The 15386-nt window shown below is 40.3% G+C and overlaps 2 protein-coding genes across 14 annotated transcripts in view; both read right to left on the bottom strand.

Moving 5' to 3' along the window:
• Xrn1 (5'-3' exoribonuclease 1) overlaps positions 1–7747 on the bottom strand; it is a 108694-nt gene extending 100947 nt beyond the window's left edge. For 11 of the 12 annotated variants that reach the window (XR_015626490.1, XR_015626489.1, XM_087561249.1 and 8 more), the window contains exon 1: positions 7536–7686. Coding sequence is in view for 8 of the 12 variants with exons in the window: in XM_087561241.1 (XP_087417367.1) it covers positions 7536–7610 (75 nt within the window). In the remaining 4 variants the exon portion in view is untranslated. 12 annotated transcript variants of the gene reach the window in all.
• Positions 7748–11806: 4059 nt separating this feature from the next.
• Positions 11807–15386, bottom strand: part of Atr (ATR checkpoint kinase) — a 97449-nt gene continuing 93869 nt past the window's right edge. Inside the window, 2 exon segments of one of the 2 annotated variants that reach the window (NM_001427167.1) lie at positions 11807–12004; positions 12781–12886. In NM_001427167.1, the coding sequence (NP_001414096.1) occupies positions 11831–12004; positions 12781–12886 (280 nt within the window). In that variant the 3' untranslated portion in view covers positions 11807–11830. 2 annotated transcript variants of the gene reach the window in all.

Raw genomic sequence — 15386 nt, 5'->3', positions numbered from 1 at the left:
AAAGCTTACACAGAGATGCAGGAAATACTACCTGGTGGTTGGTTCAGGTCCAATACAAGCTTATTGTGGCTAAGTAAGTTCCAACTTATTCTAGTGTGATTGGTTTTCAAGAGCTCAGACTATAACAAAATATGCAACTAACTTGGGCATGAGAAAGTTTCTAAACAACAGCTGTAACAACATAAAAAAGTTTCCTTATAACATTAGTAACAGCACAAAATGGTGGCTAGATAGGTAACAGTTACCTAACCTTAACAGCCAGGGTAGGTGAGGGCATGTGCCATGTACTTTTAAGATCTTCATGACTCTAGTTTTCATTTATTTTTGTTGTAAGCAAATAATGGGAACACTATTGACTCAATGTACAGTAACACAAAACTAAATGGCTGTAACTAGCGAGTTCTATCTAGTATAATCCAAAAATTTTTGACTAGTCTCCTTTATATATAAAAGAAAATTAGCTTGAATTTAATTAATAAACACAGGCGGGCAACAATATATTTTCTTGTTATTGGAAAATGACGTGCCTTGTGAGGTTTGAGGGTGGCAAGTTTTAAATCTTTAAACACTGCCAAACATTTATCTAAAACCTCTACTTTACAGCATTAAATAAGCACCTAGATAAGCTTCCAGGACTGCCTCCGAGACTAGTACTTCAGGAGAATACAAGTTACACTTATATCTGGCGCTCAATGAGGTTGAAGAAGAACATGTGATTGGAAAAGAAAGCCCACCCATTGCAGAAAGCATGAGAACATCTGACAGAAATGTCATTAGAGGACAGGAGACAGCTGACAGAAAGCAGGGGAGGAGAAATTCACCCAGCAGAGCAATAGTTCTTTGTGATGGGCCAAACCAGAGAGATTCTGGAAACTCTGAAATGGGGGTCTCCAGCCAAGAACAAGGGACAGTGCAGGAGCCTCTGCGACAGCAAGTCACAGTAAGTCACCCCGAAGACAGTTTTAGTTATATAGACAGACTTTTCCTATATTAAAAAAAATTGGTAAGCTCTATTTCAGATCCCTTAAGTGCAAGGTTAGGTGGAATAAGGGAATGGATAGAAAAGTCACTTGAAAGAGCCACTCTGTACTCACTGCGACCTGACCACCAGGGTCAAGCCCCCTTAATTTCAACTATAATCTAATATAAAAGCTTGAGAGACAAGAGGCAGGAAATGTTTACTTGTGAATCTATGGTAACTGATGAAATGGAGGATCAAGGTAAGACAGCCCACTGACAATGAGTAAGAAGCCTGGCTCTCTGGTGTGGAGCTGGGCATTGAATTCGAGTGCCTAAATTCTAGTTCATGTATGGATTCATGAGAAGAGACAGGAAGGATAGGCAACTTAAGACAGCAGGGCAGAGAAGGTGCACTTTGATGATCTAGGGCAAGGAAAGCCCAAATCATAAACAAATTAATACTAAAATGGCTATGTGAAAACATATTGTTTCAAATCTCTATTAGGCCTATAGGATGGGGGAGTAGGGCACCCCATGCCCACAGTCCTAATATTTGGGAGACAGGCAAGCAGAGAAAGAAAACACAAAATGTTTCACCCAGGAAGACAAACAAAAGTTGTTTCAGATACAACTCTCTTTATTGGTTCTGTAACAATTTGACTAACAATGTGTTTATGACTCAATTTTCTCAGGCTTCAGTTACAAAAACCAAGTAGAAATACTATGGGGCTACTTACAGTGGGGCTGATGGTACAGCCCAATAATCCCAGTATTTAGGAGGTGAAGGCAGGATTAAGAGTTTAAGGTTGGGGTTGGGGATTTAGCTCAGTGGTAGAGCGCTTGCCTAGCAAGCGCAAGGCCCTGGGTTCAGTCCCCAGCTCCGAAAAAAAGAAAAAAGAAAAAAAAAAAAAAGAGTTTAAGGTTATCCTTTGGTATACAGCAATTTCAAGGTCTGTTACATGAGACACTATCTCAAAAACTGCAAATAACTAGGATTACTATGTTAAATGAGTGAGCACATGCATATAAAAGATTTTAAAATTTTAGTCCATAATACATACTTAACAAATTTAGCTATCATTTTTAAGATTTAAAAACAATTCAAAGTGTGTGTGCGCGCCCCCCCCCCCCCCCCACACACACACACACGCAAGCTAGAAGATGTCAGGGCATCTGGAACTGGAGTCACAGGTGGTTGTGAGAGTCCTGACCTGGGTGCTGGGAACTGAACAACAGTCTTGGCAAGAACAGCAGGCATTTTTTTTACTACAGTGTCCTCTAGTCCCAAAGCTTTAGCTATTTTAATTGTGCTAGGTCAAAGAGCTGTACAGCTCTAAGAATTTATGATGCTAGTTGAATGATTTTGTAAAGAAGACAGGTCAAGATTATGTGTTTACCTTCTTTTCCTTTTCACCCCATGGGAAACCTCAGAGAAGCACAATTTTCTTCTAAGAAGTGAACAGGCTTGTATTAGTGGATTTTAAAAAGGCTTTCTGCACACTAGACAACAGCTATCTGAAGGGCTTCATGCATATTAGTCAAGTGCCATGCCATGGAACCACATCTGACCACAACTGCTATCTCCTCCCTTCTCGGTGTGGTGCTACTGGCTCTAAAACCAAACCAGAAGCTCATCAACAATGAAATGGAATGTAACTGTCATCAGGATAGGCCACCAATGTGGCATCTGTTAGCGATGTAGCCTGAAGAGTTCTCAGAATCTTGGGGACATCTGGACCCTGCTGTCCACCACAGAAGAGAATTTCCTGATGAGTGAAACTGAACTAAAGTTAAAACTAATTTATCAGCCAGAAAGACAAAAGGTACTTGAAGTAAGTCAAGTGTGGGCACCGTGAGAAGAATGACTGCAGAGCAACATGTGTGATTGGAGGCTTGCTGGAGGTTGGTCTGGTACTACTGTGTATTCTAATGCTAAATACTAGCCCCTAAGATCTGGTTGCAGTCCAGAACAAGCACTTTCTCATGTACATCAAATAATGTTGTGTAAACTTTGCTTGTTTTTATTCTCTAATTGGTGAAATAAAAGTGGCTGACAGTCAATTACTGGGGAGAAAAGAGGTCGGTGAGGCTTTGGTTCTCCAGCTGGGGTCATAGGTGTGTGTGTGTGAAAGAGAGAGAGAAAGAGACAGATGGACAGACAGACAGACAGACAGAGGGGGTGGGGAGGGAGAGAGAGGCTGAGAGAGCAGGAGGTCTCCATTAGATGGGATGGACAAGAAGCATGTGGCCAAGAGAAGTGTCCTTTGAAGACAGACTGATGGAGCATGAACAGCCCAGGTGAAACTCAAACACTAAGTAGTAACTTGGGGAACACAGCTGAGAAATAGCCAGTCTAGTGTAGACCTTTGGGGATGTGATGGCTACTCCTGGTTGTCAACTTGACTTCATGTGAAATGAACTACAATAAAGAAATGGAGGACCCAACTGTGATCCAGATCTTGAGGCTCAAAGACACAGGTTTCTGACCTGGATCTTGACATGACAGAGTGGCCATGAAAAACTTGCCTCAGTCTCCTGGGCTTGTACTACCTTGCCTGGGCCTAAGCTAAATCAAGGTCAGCCTGGAACAAAGCAAATTCCAGATCTAGGTGTGGGGTACACAGCCTTTAATCTGTGCCACACTTCTGCTGGAGACCTACATAAAGACATTGGAAGAAGAAGAATCATTCTTAAGATTGCCAGCACGGCTGTTAGAATGTACTTCTACAGAAGACCAGCTTGGAGGCTAGACTTATAGTTCATTAGCCATTTTTTAACAATCCTGCTAGTGATGCTTCTTAGAAAGGGGAGTCCAGCTTCTATATATTACTTCAGGGCTTTTGAGGTCCAGCTTGTGCTTCAGTACTAGAGACTTGGAGGCATCTATACAGTGTAAGGCTGTAGGCTTTTGCTGAGGCAGCCTCTCAGCTGGCTTCTCTCCACTGCACCCCTTCCCGCACTCTTACTGCTCTGTCTCTCTGCTCTGTTCTTGTACATGCTTCCTGTCTCGTCTTCTGTCTGTCTGATCTTTGGCCCTAGTCAAAACCCTAAATAATTTGGCCTATAAAATGGCTCATACCTGACAACCTAAGTTGGATTCCTGGAACCCACAGCAGAAGGAGAAGACCTGACTTCTGACTAACTTACAATATACACCATGACATGCTCCCACATATGTACATTCATAACGAGCACACACTAATAAAAAGGTGTTTTCCCCGAAGCAGTTTTGGGACATTAAACTCTGCACCTTTATGTTATGGAGGCGCTGTGTCTGAGCCACAATCTCAGCCTCTGCCCTTTCTTCCCTTTTCTGTGGAACTGGGGAATTAAACCTTAAATACCACGTAGGTTAGGCAAGTGTTCTACCACTGAGCTAGCTACACCCCCAGTGCTGTACTGAAGTTTTTACTCAAACTGTTCTTGAATCCATTTTGCAACCCAGCCTCTTGAGTAGTTGGGATGTCAGGTCTAAGTCTTAGGGTGGGAAGTGACACATATGACACTCAAGTCTTTGTTTTGTTTTGGGGGTGGGGTAAGGTTTCTCTCTGTAACCCTTAGACTCTGTAACCCTTCTTCTGTAGACCAGGCTAGCTCAGAGATCCATAGGCCACCATTGCCTGGCTCAGTCTTTGCTTTTTGGGGGTAAAGTCTTACTCTGTAGTTCATGCTAGCTTTGAAATGGCCATCTTCCTGCTTTTTTAGCTGCCCTAGTGCTAAGATTACACATGTGTATCACCACAGCTGGGTCAGGGAAGTAAACAAAAGCTTGTATTTGGGGCTGGAGAGAGAGCTGACTGGTTAAGAGCACTTGTTACTCTTGCAGTGTACCTAAATTGGTGATTCATAATCATCTGTGACTCCAGTTCCAAGGATCAGTGGCTCTCTTCTGACCTCTAGGGGCACCGGGCATACAGATGGTGCACAGACATACAGGTAACACATTAATACACATAAAAATGAAAGAAGCTGAAATAAGTAAACAAATAAATATATGTCATTTGGCCTCAATACTTTTTGTTTTTTTCTATATGAACTGAAATTTCTTGAGCTTTAGAATGAGTAGGGCTCAGAAAAGCTTTAACTTCATTCTTTCTTTTGCAGTTTTTCAATGTTTTAAAACATGGTAGTGCACTTTTAAAGATCCCTTGACTCCTAATTCTCCCTTTCATAGGGATCATTTTCTTCTCTGGCATAATGGTCCCTTTGTAGGTCAGCTTTGAATATACAGGTGGGCTACTGCTTTTTCTTCTGACAGACCCTTCACTCAGTCTTAAATAAAAAAAGAAGCTACCCCTCTCCCCTCAGTTTTAGGTACTGTTATCTAATTGGCTAGTATAGTCTTTATTGAAACTTACAGGGTATTCTGAAATTCTGTTCACAAGCTCATCAGATAGTTTATCCACTTTCCTCTCAAAACTATCTGGTTTGCCCTCATCTAGTAGTATTTTGACTCAGTAACATGAGGATACTCTATCACATGAATTGTTTTATGGACTTTATCTAGTTTCTCTTTCTATTTTTATATGATGATTCAAAGGATGAATAATTGTGCTGATACTACCCTCAATCTCATCCCAAAACATATTGCTCCCCGTCCTCTTCCTCCAGGTATGTTCACCCTGGCACCCATGCAAGAGGCCAGAGGTCAATTCTGGGTGTCTTCCTTAACTGTTGTTCATGTAGTTTTGTTTGATTTTTGAGGCGGTTGTGAACCTGAAGCTCACTAATCCGTTGGACTAGTTGGTCTGCAAGCCCCCAGGCTCTGCCAGTCCCTGCCCTCTAGTGCTGGTCACAGGTGCTATTCTCAGCTTTTATGTGGGGACTTGGGTCCTTCCCGCCTAGTTTCCCGTTTTTTCATCTTCTGTTAAATAGAGGATTTGTAAAAGCCCTAACTTTGATACATCAAGTTTCTATTTATGTATTTATTTATTTTTAGGTATAGGTGTTTTGATTTTTGCCTGGTCTGTGTGCCATGCTATAGAATTTGATTTACAAACAGTTGTGGATGCTAGAATCAAGTCTAGGTCCTCATAACCAGGGCTCTTAACCACGGAGCCATCTCTCCAACCTCCCTCCCTTTCCCTCTCTCTCCCTCTCTCTCTATCTCTATCTGTCTACCTACTTCTGCCTCCTCAGTGCTGAGATTAAAGGTGTAGGACACCATGCCCCATTGATAAACCTGCAAGTGTTAAACTTACTTCCAGTACACTTTCAATCTACTGCAAAACTTTCACAAAATCTATCTTGCTTTTCGTGTTGTAATGTTGCTTTAAAAGACTGTTTTGTTTTTGCAACAAAATTCCTCAAGATGAAGAATCCATGATATTTTAAACAGACAAAGTCTGTGACCAAAGAGCACAGAATAAAAATGTTATTGAACACATTAGATGCTAGAAATATTTATTGATCAAAGATTCTGAAAAAGAAAAACAATGTCTCTCCATTTTCACTTTTCTCCCTGAAAATAAATACCATCTAAATTTAACTCAACCAAATAAATACCATCTAAACTTAACTAAAAAATAAATGGACAAGCCAGCATTTAGAACTTTTTATAAGATTTCTTTTATATGCCAACTTTCATTAGAACTTAATATCAAAAGAATCCTCTTCAGAGACTGGATTCTATCTTTAACCTTATAAGTACCTTAAAAAAACAAAAGAAAATAAAAACCCCATATAATTGACAACTTCCAGTATTAATACAGCACTATTCATCACAATTCAATTAGCTAAACACATTTCAAAAACGAGTTTTTCTGTAAACCAAAGTCATTATCAAAGTCATTCAATGTGACATACTAAATTATCAAAGTCTAGTTTACCTATTAGAACATTTGGTTTCTCTGTCATTCAAACATGCAAGTATATTCTAGTATATAAATATATAAATACACACTTTTAGAACTCACATAAACGTTGCTTTGGGGGGTCACTATACACTAAGTATTAGTAATAATGTTTTGAGATCTTTCTGCCATACCAAAGCCTCGAAGCACCAACCCCCTCATCCTTGCGCTCCATTTAAACGTTTTGTTCGTTTAGACAATAGGGGGTCAGTACTGATTGGGGGCTAACAAGAGCAAGAAAAAGTATAGCAAATCTGAGCCACTAGCTACAACAACCGGTCCAGGCGTCGAGGTTAGATGCAGCTCTTCATAGCTGGAGTACTCCGCGATTCCGCCACAGGGACGTTATTGCTTGTATACCGTCTGTTGTTTTGCTTGGGATGAGGGACCCGAGAAAACGTCCCACACAGCTTCGCAGCCTAAAGCGAAGCGCCAGTTCCAGTTCCCAGGAGGACAGAGAGGGCTCATTAAAAGCCTTCCCACTAAGGGCTCCTTTGGAAGTCCTGGAGTGCTCTCCCAGGGGTAGCTCAGACTGGCTGCAAGCCACTCTGATCTGACCTGCCTCTACCCGGTGCGGCTCACCTGGAGGCCGCCAACCCTCGGTCTCCCTTCTCTTCCTCCTTTGCGGCCGCTGACCAGCACCACAGGCAGCTGGAAGGCCGGGGTCCCACAGCGCAGAGGCCCGCGGGCCCACTTCTTGCGCCATGGCCTGAGCTCACCCACCTGATGCTCCTTCACCACTTCGCTGAGGCAGGGGTATCGCTCCGAGATCCATCGGTAAAACTTGGGGACTCCCATTTTGACCGTCGACACTAATTCCAGTCGGTGCAGAAACGAAACCAAACGCCCCGCCCGGGCCTTCGCCGCCGCCTCCGGCCGTCGCTCGGAGGATGACAACACAAGGTCCGCCAGACCATAGAGTAAACTGTGGGCCTAGAGGGGCAGGACGGCGCTGGTGGGCGGTGGGTCCTATCTATCCCGCTGCCTCTCTGCTCTTCCTTACTCGTTGGTGACGGCGCAAGAGGCGTGGTCTGCTCATTAGGTGACTTAGGTTTAAAATGCCAATTGATTGAGGTGTGGACTTGCAGATGGTATGACAACGTTTAAGAGACAGTTGGTTAGATTTATGTTAACTTCAAACATGGCGGAGTCATGGCAGAGTTGGGAAGAGAAACCTCAACTGAGAAAAATGCTGCTTCCAGATTGGCTGGTGGGGATATTTTGATTAATGATCAATGAGGGAGGGACCATCTGATTGTGTGCTGCTGCCACCTCTGGCCCGGTGGTATGTAAGAAAGCAACGTTCCCCCATAGTTCTTCTTTTTCTGCCTCAAGTTCCTTTGATGATGGGATGTGATGTGGAAGTGTAAGCTAAATAAACCCTTTCCTTCTAAGTTGCTTTTGATCATGGTATTTATAAAAGCAGTAGAAACCCTAAGTAAGAAAGGTATTGGACATTTATTTTTGTACTGTGGGACTGCCCTCCTGGGATCGTTAAATTCATTATTTTTCAACTCGAACTTAAAAAGGTCTGGTTAGTTTGTGAGAGGAGTTATTTTCTCTGAGTAAAGTAAAACTACAGAAGTTTTTATTTTCTAATTTTATTATTTTAAGTTTTATAGTTTTTCTCCTTTTATTAAATTATTTTACTTACATTCCAAATGTTGCCCACCTTCCCTGTCCACCCTCCCCGAATTTTTCACCCCCTCCCCCCAACTCTGAGAGGGTGCTCCCCTACCCGCCATCCACCCCCATCTCACATTTCACATCATCTCCATTGAGTCCTGGTAGCCTTTCACATCCCTGGTCTCTGGAACTTTCTAGAGGTTCCCGTTGCCTGCTAACCTCTACTACTGCATATTTTGATTCATTCTCCCGGCCCTCCCGGCATCCCTCTTGTTTGTTCTAATACCTGATCCTGCCTCTCCTTTCCCTTCCCCCTCACCCCTCCCATCCAGTTTCCTCCCTGCGCCTCCCATGATTATTTTGTTCCCTTGGAAGTGGGTTTCAGGTATCTACACTTGGGCCTTCCTTCTAGTTAAGCTTCCTCCAGTCTGGGTCTGTAAGGTGTATCACGGGAAAGGGTAATTTTCCAACATTTCTAGACTTTGGGTTACTCCCCTCACCCACAATTATTAATACCCAGTTTCAAAAAAAAAAAAAAAAAGAAACAAAACAAAACAAAACAAAAAAAGCCCATTGTTGTCACTTAGGAGGCGTAGGGGGATCAAAAGTTAAATCAGATACATAGCAAGTTCAGGGAAATCTGATATGAAAACCCATCTCAACCCCCAAACTCATAAACCTGTGTGGCATGAAAGTTTGAATATCAGCACCTGAAAGGAGGCAGGAAGATCAGGGGTTCAAGGTCATTCTCACCTAAGTTCCAGATTCATCTGTCCTACATGAGAACGTGCCTCAACCAAACAGGACAAAAGCCACTATCAACATTTCTGTTCCTGTTTTATTATTATTATTACTTACAATAAGTACTTCAGAAGTTACAGGAGTCGTAACTTTGGTACTGCTTGTCTTCCATGATTAGTACTTGGACAACATCCATCTTTAGTCAAGAGAACCTGCCATATATGTGACTTCAGTCTCTATGCAAGGATTGTATTGAGAAACTCATTCACATTCCCCTCTTAATATCTACAAATTCACACTGAACATTCCTTTTTTCCTTCTCTTTTTTTTTCTTTTTCTTTTTTTCTCTTCTTTTTTTTGAGACAGGGTCTCTATGTAGCATTGGCTGTCCTGAAACTCTATTGGCTAGTCTTGAACTCAGATTCACCTGCCTCTGATTCCCAGGTACTGAGATTGAAGGTATGCCCCTCTACACCCAGATTTTTTCTTTAACTTATTCACATTACATCCTGACTCTCCCCCTCCTGGCCACCCCTCTCCTACAATTCTTCCATCTCCCCCTCTTTTTCTCCCTCAACCCTGATATTTCAAGTCTCTGTGGGGCTAGGCGCTTCCTTCCCACTTAGTCCAGACAAGGCAGCCCACTAGAATATATCCCATGTACAACCCAGCTTTTTGCTTAAAATGTTTCCAAATCTCATTGTCTTTATACAGGTTAGATTTGTAAAAAATACTTCACTATAGGAAATGAAAATCGGATTGGAAAATTATAAAGCATTTAATATCGACCTTTACCTGAATGTAAAAGATTAGATTGGCATTGTATCCTAGTTAGGGTTTTACTGCTGTGAACAGACACCAAGACCAAAGAAACTCTTATAAGGACAGCATTTAATTGGGGCTGGCTTACACAGGTTCAGAGGTTCAGTCCACTATCATTAAGGCAGGAGCATGGCAGTGTCCAGGCAGCCATGATGTAGGAAGAGCTGAGAGTTCTACATCTTGTTCTGAAGGCAAACAGAAGGCTGGCTTCCAGGGAGCTACATTGAGGGTCTTAAAGCCCACGTCCACAGTGACACAGCTACTCCAACAAGGCCATACTTCCTAATAGTGCTATTCCTTGGACCAAGCATATACCAACCATCACACATTGTACTTAGAAAATGATTCTTTAAAAAAATATATATATATGGAATGGATATAGAAAATATAATACATAAATACACATTTTTCATTAATAAAGAAGTTATATATCCTGTGTAGAAAAATGGATGCGAGTGGTGAACATATTAAGTAAATTAACTCAGTCTCAGAAAGATAACATTTTCTTTCATCTACAGTTCCTAGATTTTATATAGCTACTTAAATCATGTATGTATATGTGATATGAAAGCAGAGACAATACTGTTGAAGGAACAAAAGAGACTGAGGCAGGGGGACAACAGGAAGTGTGGAAGGAATTTGTTCAAAGTATATATTTGTTTGAAATGATCCTTTACTAAAATACATCAATGCAAATCAACTAATTAAACATGCTTATGTGAATAATATGCCAAAATCAAATTGAAATAGATAAAAAGGACACAGATGCAGGCCCCCAACACAATCTAACAAAAAGATTTTTTTTTTTTTTGGTTCTTTTTTTTTCGGAGCTGGGGACCGAACCCAGGGCCTTGCGCTTCCTAGGCAAGCGCTCTACCACTGAGCTAAATCCCCAGCCCCTACAAAAAGATTTTTTAATTGTCCTGTCCTTAAGTGTTAGCATCAAATCTGAGTAGGAAACCGTATGTTCAATTTTCGCATTCATGCTTTCTGCCTCATTATGATTTACCTCATTATACTTTTACTTATAGGAAAAAATAAGGCATAGTTCTATTCAGCAGTTTTCCATCTGACTGTAATAAATATATTACTTTATAATTCTATTCATTTTAATTTTTAAGAAAATGCAAAACACATGTAAACACATTAAAAACTTTAGATATAAAAATTTTACAGAATTTTAAATTTTGGTGTTCTCTATGACAACTCCTGTGTACCGTGGCACACAACAGTGTGGTGTCTAAATGTACAGAGTGTTGGGGTTAGGATGTGGCTCAATGGTTCAGTCTTCAGCATCACCAGTAATTACACAGCTGACTTAGTTTCACAGTCATGTTTCTTGAGTTTGTCTTCTTTGATCACATTTTCATATATACACAGAGCTTTATGAGGTGAATTTAATGATAACCTATCATTTCCTACAGGGCAGAGGGGGTAGCTCTGGATACACGTGCAGTCCAGTTCCTGCCCACAGCATGGATTCAATATAACTTCATTGCTATTCAAATGAAGCCTTATGCTAACACTTCGAAGAGGAAATTGATATAAAGTATAAAGTGAAATTAGGTTGGCTGGTTCCTTGCAATTACATATTTTCTCAATCATGACAATACATGTTTTATGTCTCTAGTTGGACTACATAACATGTACTAAGAAAGCAGTGTTTAATAACTGAACCCGTAGTTAAAAGAAAAAAAAAATCACAGAGAAATACTAGTTTCTCTGAGAACGAAAGTAAATATATGTTGTACATTAGAATGAAAAGCAAACTACTGACTGTTAACACATGAATTTCAGATTATTAATATGTTCTTTGAAATAATTTTATTTTACATATATGGGGTCCAACCAAGGTACATCTGACATAGTAAGTTTTCATCAGTAGCTTCTTGTATGAGATAATGCACATGTCCTTCAATAGATAACGGCAGCCCTGTTACTCTATTCCGGGTCTTGATTACACCTTGTAGTCGTTGTTCAATGTCAAGAACATGGGTCTTAGCCTAAAAAAAATACAGAAAGTCATTAAGGCTACAGACCCAATAGAATTTGGAGTTTCTACTTTTCTTACTTAATGTTAGCAGTGTTTGACAAAACAATATCCCATTTGTAGCAATGAAACAAATACAATTAACTTGAGATCTCACTTTGATGTGCATTATAAAAACCACTAGGTAACTCTGCACATCTTAATTCCAGGAAAGTAATGTTAAAACATCTGTTTCAGAGGGCAAGAGGTGTAGTTCTGCAGTGGGTGGCCTGTTTAGTAGGTGGGAGACCCTGGGTTCTATTCCCTTCCACTATTGAACAAAATAAAGCAAACAGAAAGCAACCTATTTGAAATGTTAGTTCTTAAATATTTTAGTGATGATTCTAACGATGGTGGCAATGCTCTAATGGCTGATAAGTTTATATAAGTGCACAGAAATGGAATTTTAAGTAACTACTTGGGATTCTTTACATCTCTCTTAAGAAAAAGCATATCAGAATGCAAAATTGAGAATGATGTTATTAGGAAAATAATTTTGGATTGCAGGATGAAGTCTGGGGTTGTTAACATTAATCAAAGCATGTACTTAGCATATGCAAGGCCTTGGGTTGAAAAAGGAGGTTGGGGGAGAAAAGAAATCTTCAGAGTATATCTGTCAACTCTAGAGGTTTTAACCAGTTTTAGATTTCAAGGCAATCAATTCTCTTGTTCACTGATAATATCTGGAATCAGTTCTCTTATAAAGAGAGAGACACTATTAGCTCATGCCAAGCTGCAGCTTTTACCAACCTTCTCATTGACAACTTCCCCGGTTTCATTCGGTGGTGCTTTGGAGTGTCCTTTCACTGGTTTACTCCATTCCACGAGAGGATCATGCAGAAAAGTCTTTAAGACACTAAAATTGAAACATATAATATAGTAATAATACATTCATTCCCTTTGCAAAAAAGAAATCTTACAAATCAATGCTTAGAAGTAGATTAAGTGGGGCTGGGGATTTAGCTCAGTGGTAGAGCGCTTACCTAGGAAGCGCAAGGCCCTGGGTTCGGTCCCCAGCTCCGAAAAAAAGAACCAAAAAAAAAAAAAAAAAAAAAAAAAAAAGAAGTAGATTAAGTGAAGAACAGAAAGATAAAGGTATTATTATGAGACACAGGAATACACTACGTTTTCAGATAGCTTATGTGAAATTATTTTGTGAGTATAGGAGCAAGGTAAGGGAAAGGTAGAGAGGTAATGTCAAAAGGGATTCAGATGTTTTGAGGAACGCAAGATAAATTCTGTGACATCTCAAGATATATACTCTCAACTGTTAAATGAGTATTTATTAATGCATTTTCTACTATCTTCGAGGAATATTCAATACCTTCAGTTACCACACAGATCCCACATCTTTCTGTGCTCTAGACATCCACTCTAACTGCCTATGGAAACTTGTTTGGATATATTACAAACATATCAAATTATCTTCAAAACAAAATTCATTGTCTTTACCTACTTTGTCTATAGTGTTAAATCAGTAACAAACGTCACTTGTACACTTGCCCTGAACAAGAAATAAACGATCATCCCTAACTGCTGCTCATCTGCCATCATGCTTTACATACAGACCAGTTCAGAATCTGTCTCCCTACTCACTCCAACTCTACTGCTCCCACTACACCATTCACTTATGGCCTGGAACTCTGATATTTCTGCAGTGCAGAATGAATGCTTTCATTTCCTCTTCGTTTCTTTTAAAAAATGTCCATCATAAAACTCATATTCTTTTACTTCTCAGAATACTTTTCTTCTGTACTTGTTTAATGATTTAAGATTTGAGCCACTTCAAAAGGTATTTTCTGACTTTTCTAGAAAAAAAGTGTGTGTGTGTGGCCCTCTTACTGACATGTAACATAATGAGTGTTCCTTTATCTATGTTTGACAAAGTATTCTATTAGAATGTCAGAATTCTGCTTTTAAAAATAAGAGGATTTGAACATCCTTTAAAAATCTGCCTTTCTGCACTGGAGTGGTGAATCAAATCGACAAAATGTTTGCTGTGCAAGCATCAGGACTCAAGTTTAGATCTCCAGCACCCACATAAAAACCCAGAAACAGCAGTACATGTTTGTAATTCAGCCACTGAGGAGGAGGTACAGGTGGTGACTGGAGGTCAGTGGTCGGTAGCTCAGAAAATAAGTGGAAAGCAATGAATGAAGCCAGCTGTTGCTGACCTTTGTTTGACCTCCACAATGCTGACATTAAATTACAACTGAAAGGCTGATTGACTTATTTCTAAGATCAACAAAATTCCCCTTGCTCCATCTTGTACATATTGATTAAACCCAGCAATTAGCCAAGGAAGGAAGGAAGGAAGGAAGGAAGGAAGGAAGGAAGGAAGGAAGGAAGAGCACTACAATTTGAAAAGAAACAGTAAAGTGATCTATGCAACTGAGTTGCTGTTGCAGAGGGAAAGAAACCTTCAGGTATCCACTAAAGTAACTACTCAGAGCAAATAACACCCAGGAGACCTCAGGACAAGAGCTGCTGCACTTCTATAAATTAGCAATCAGAACTAGAAACAAAATTGACAGAAAAATTATGCTGGACCAATGGGTGGAGGGCAGAGGACAACCTCATGGGTTGTCCTTAAGGTGCCTTCCACTTTTTGTCCTAGACAGGATCTCTCATTGGCTGACTTTGCTATGTAGGTCAGACTACCTGGCTAGCAAGCTCCAGTCATCTGTCTGTCTCCCCTTCCCACTCACTGTGGAGAGGATTACAGATGGCTGCCACAACACCAGCTTTTTACATGGATTCTGGAGAGCTGAACTCAGATCCTCACACTCGTGTGGCAGTGCTTTATGGACTGAACCATCTCCCAGCTAAAAAACTCTTAACAAAAACATCTGTATGTTCACATGAGTACAAATGGCCAAGGAGGCCAGAGGCATCCTATCCCCCTGATCCTCTGGAGCTGGAGTGACAGGCAGTTGTGAGCTGTCCGACATGGGTGACTGGAATTCAAATTTGGGTCCTATACATGCAAGAGCATATGTGTTAACCACTGATCCATCCCTCTATCTTCAGGAAAGTATCTTTAAAGTTAAGTCTTGTACATTTAAAACTACAAAACTTAGTCTCAAGAAACTAATATTGAATAGAAAAACATTTACAGTTCAGAAAATAATGTTGTTAAGATGGTACTACACACAAATATAACTACAAATTCACTGTCATTCCTATCTAAATCCAAGTTAGCTTCTTGGAGTAATTGGTGGTTTTAAAATTCACAAGGAAATGTGAAGGACTCAAGCAAGTTAAGAAATCTTGATAAAGAAGGAATTAGAATGCTCTTCCTGATTTCAAAATTTGTTATAAAGATAGTCATTAAGACAGTGGTTGGATAGATGGCA

This window comes from Rattus norvegicus, chromosome 8 (assembly GCF_021556685.1).
Source record: "Rattus norvegicus strain SHRSP/BbbUtx chromosome 8, alternate assembly SHRSP_T2T, whole genome shotgun sequence".
Classification (NCBI taxonomy): domain Eukaryota; kingdom Metazoa; phylum Chordata; class Mammalia; order Rodentia; family Muridae; genus Rattus; species Rattus norvegicus.
Note: the sequence above shows the minus strand (reverse complement) of the source record. Positions and strands in the feature narration are given on the sequence as shown.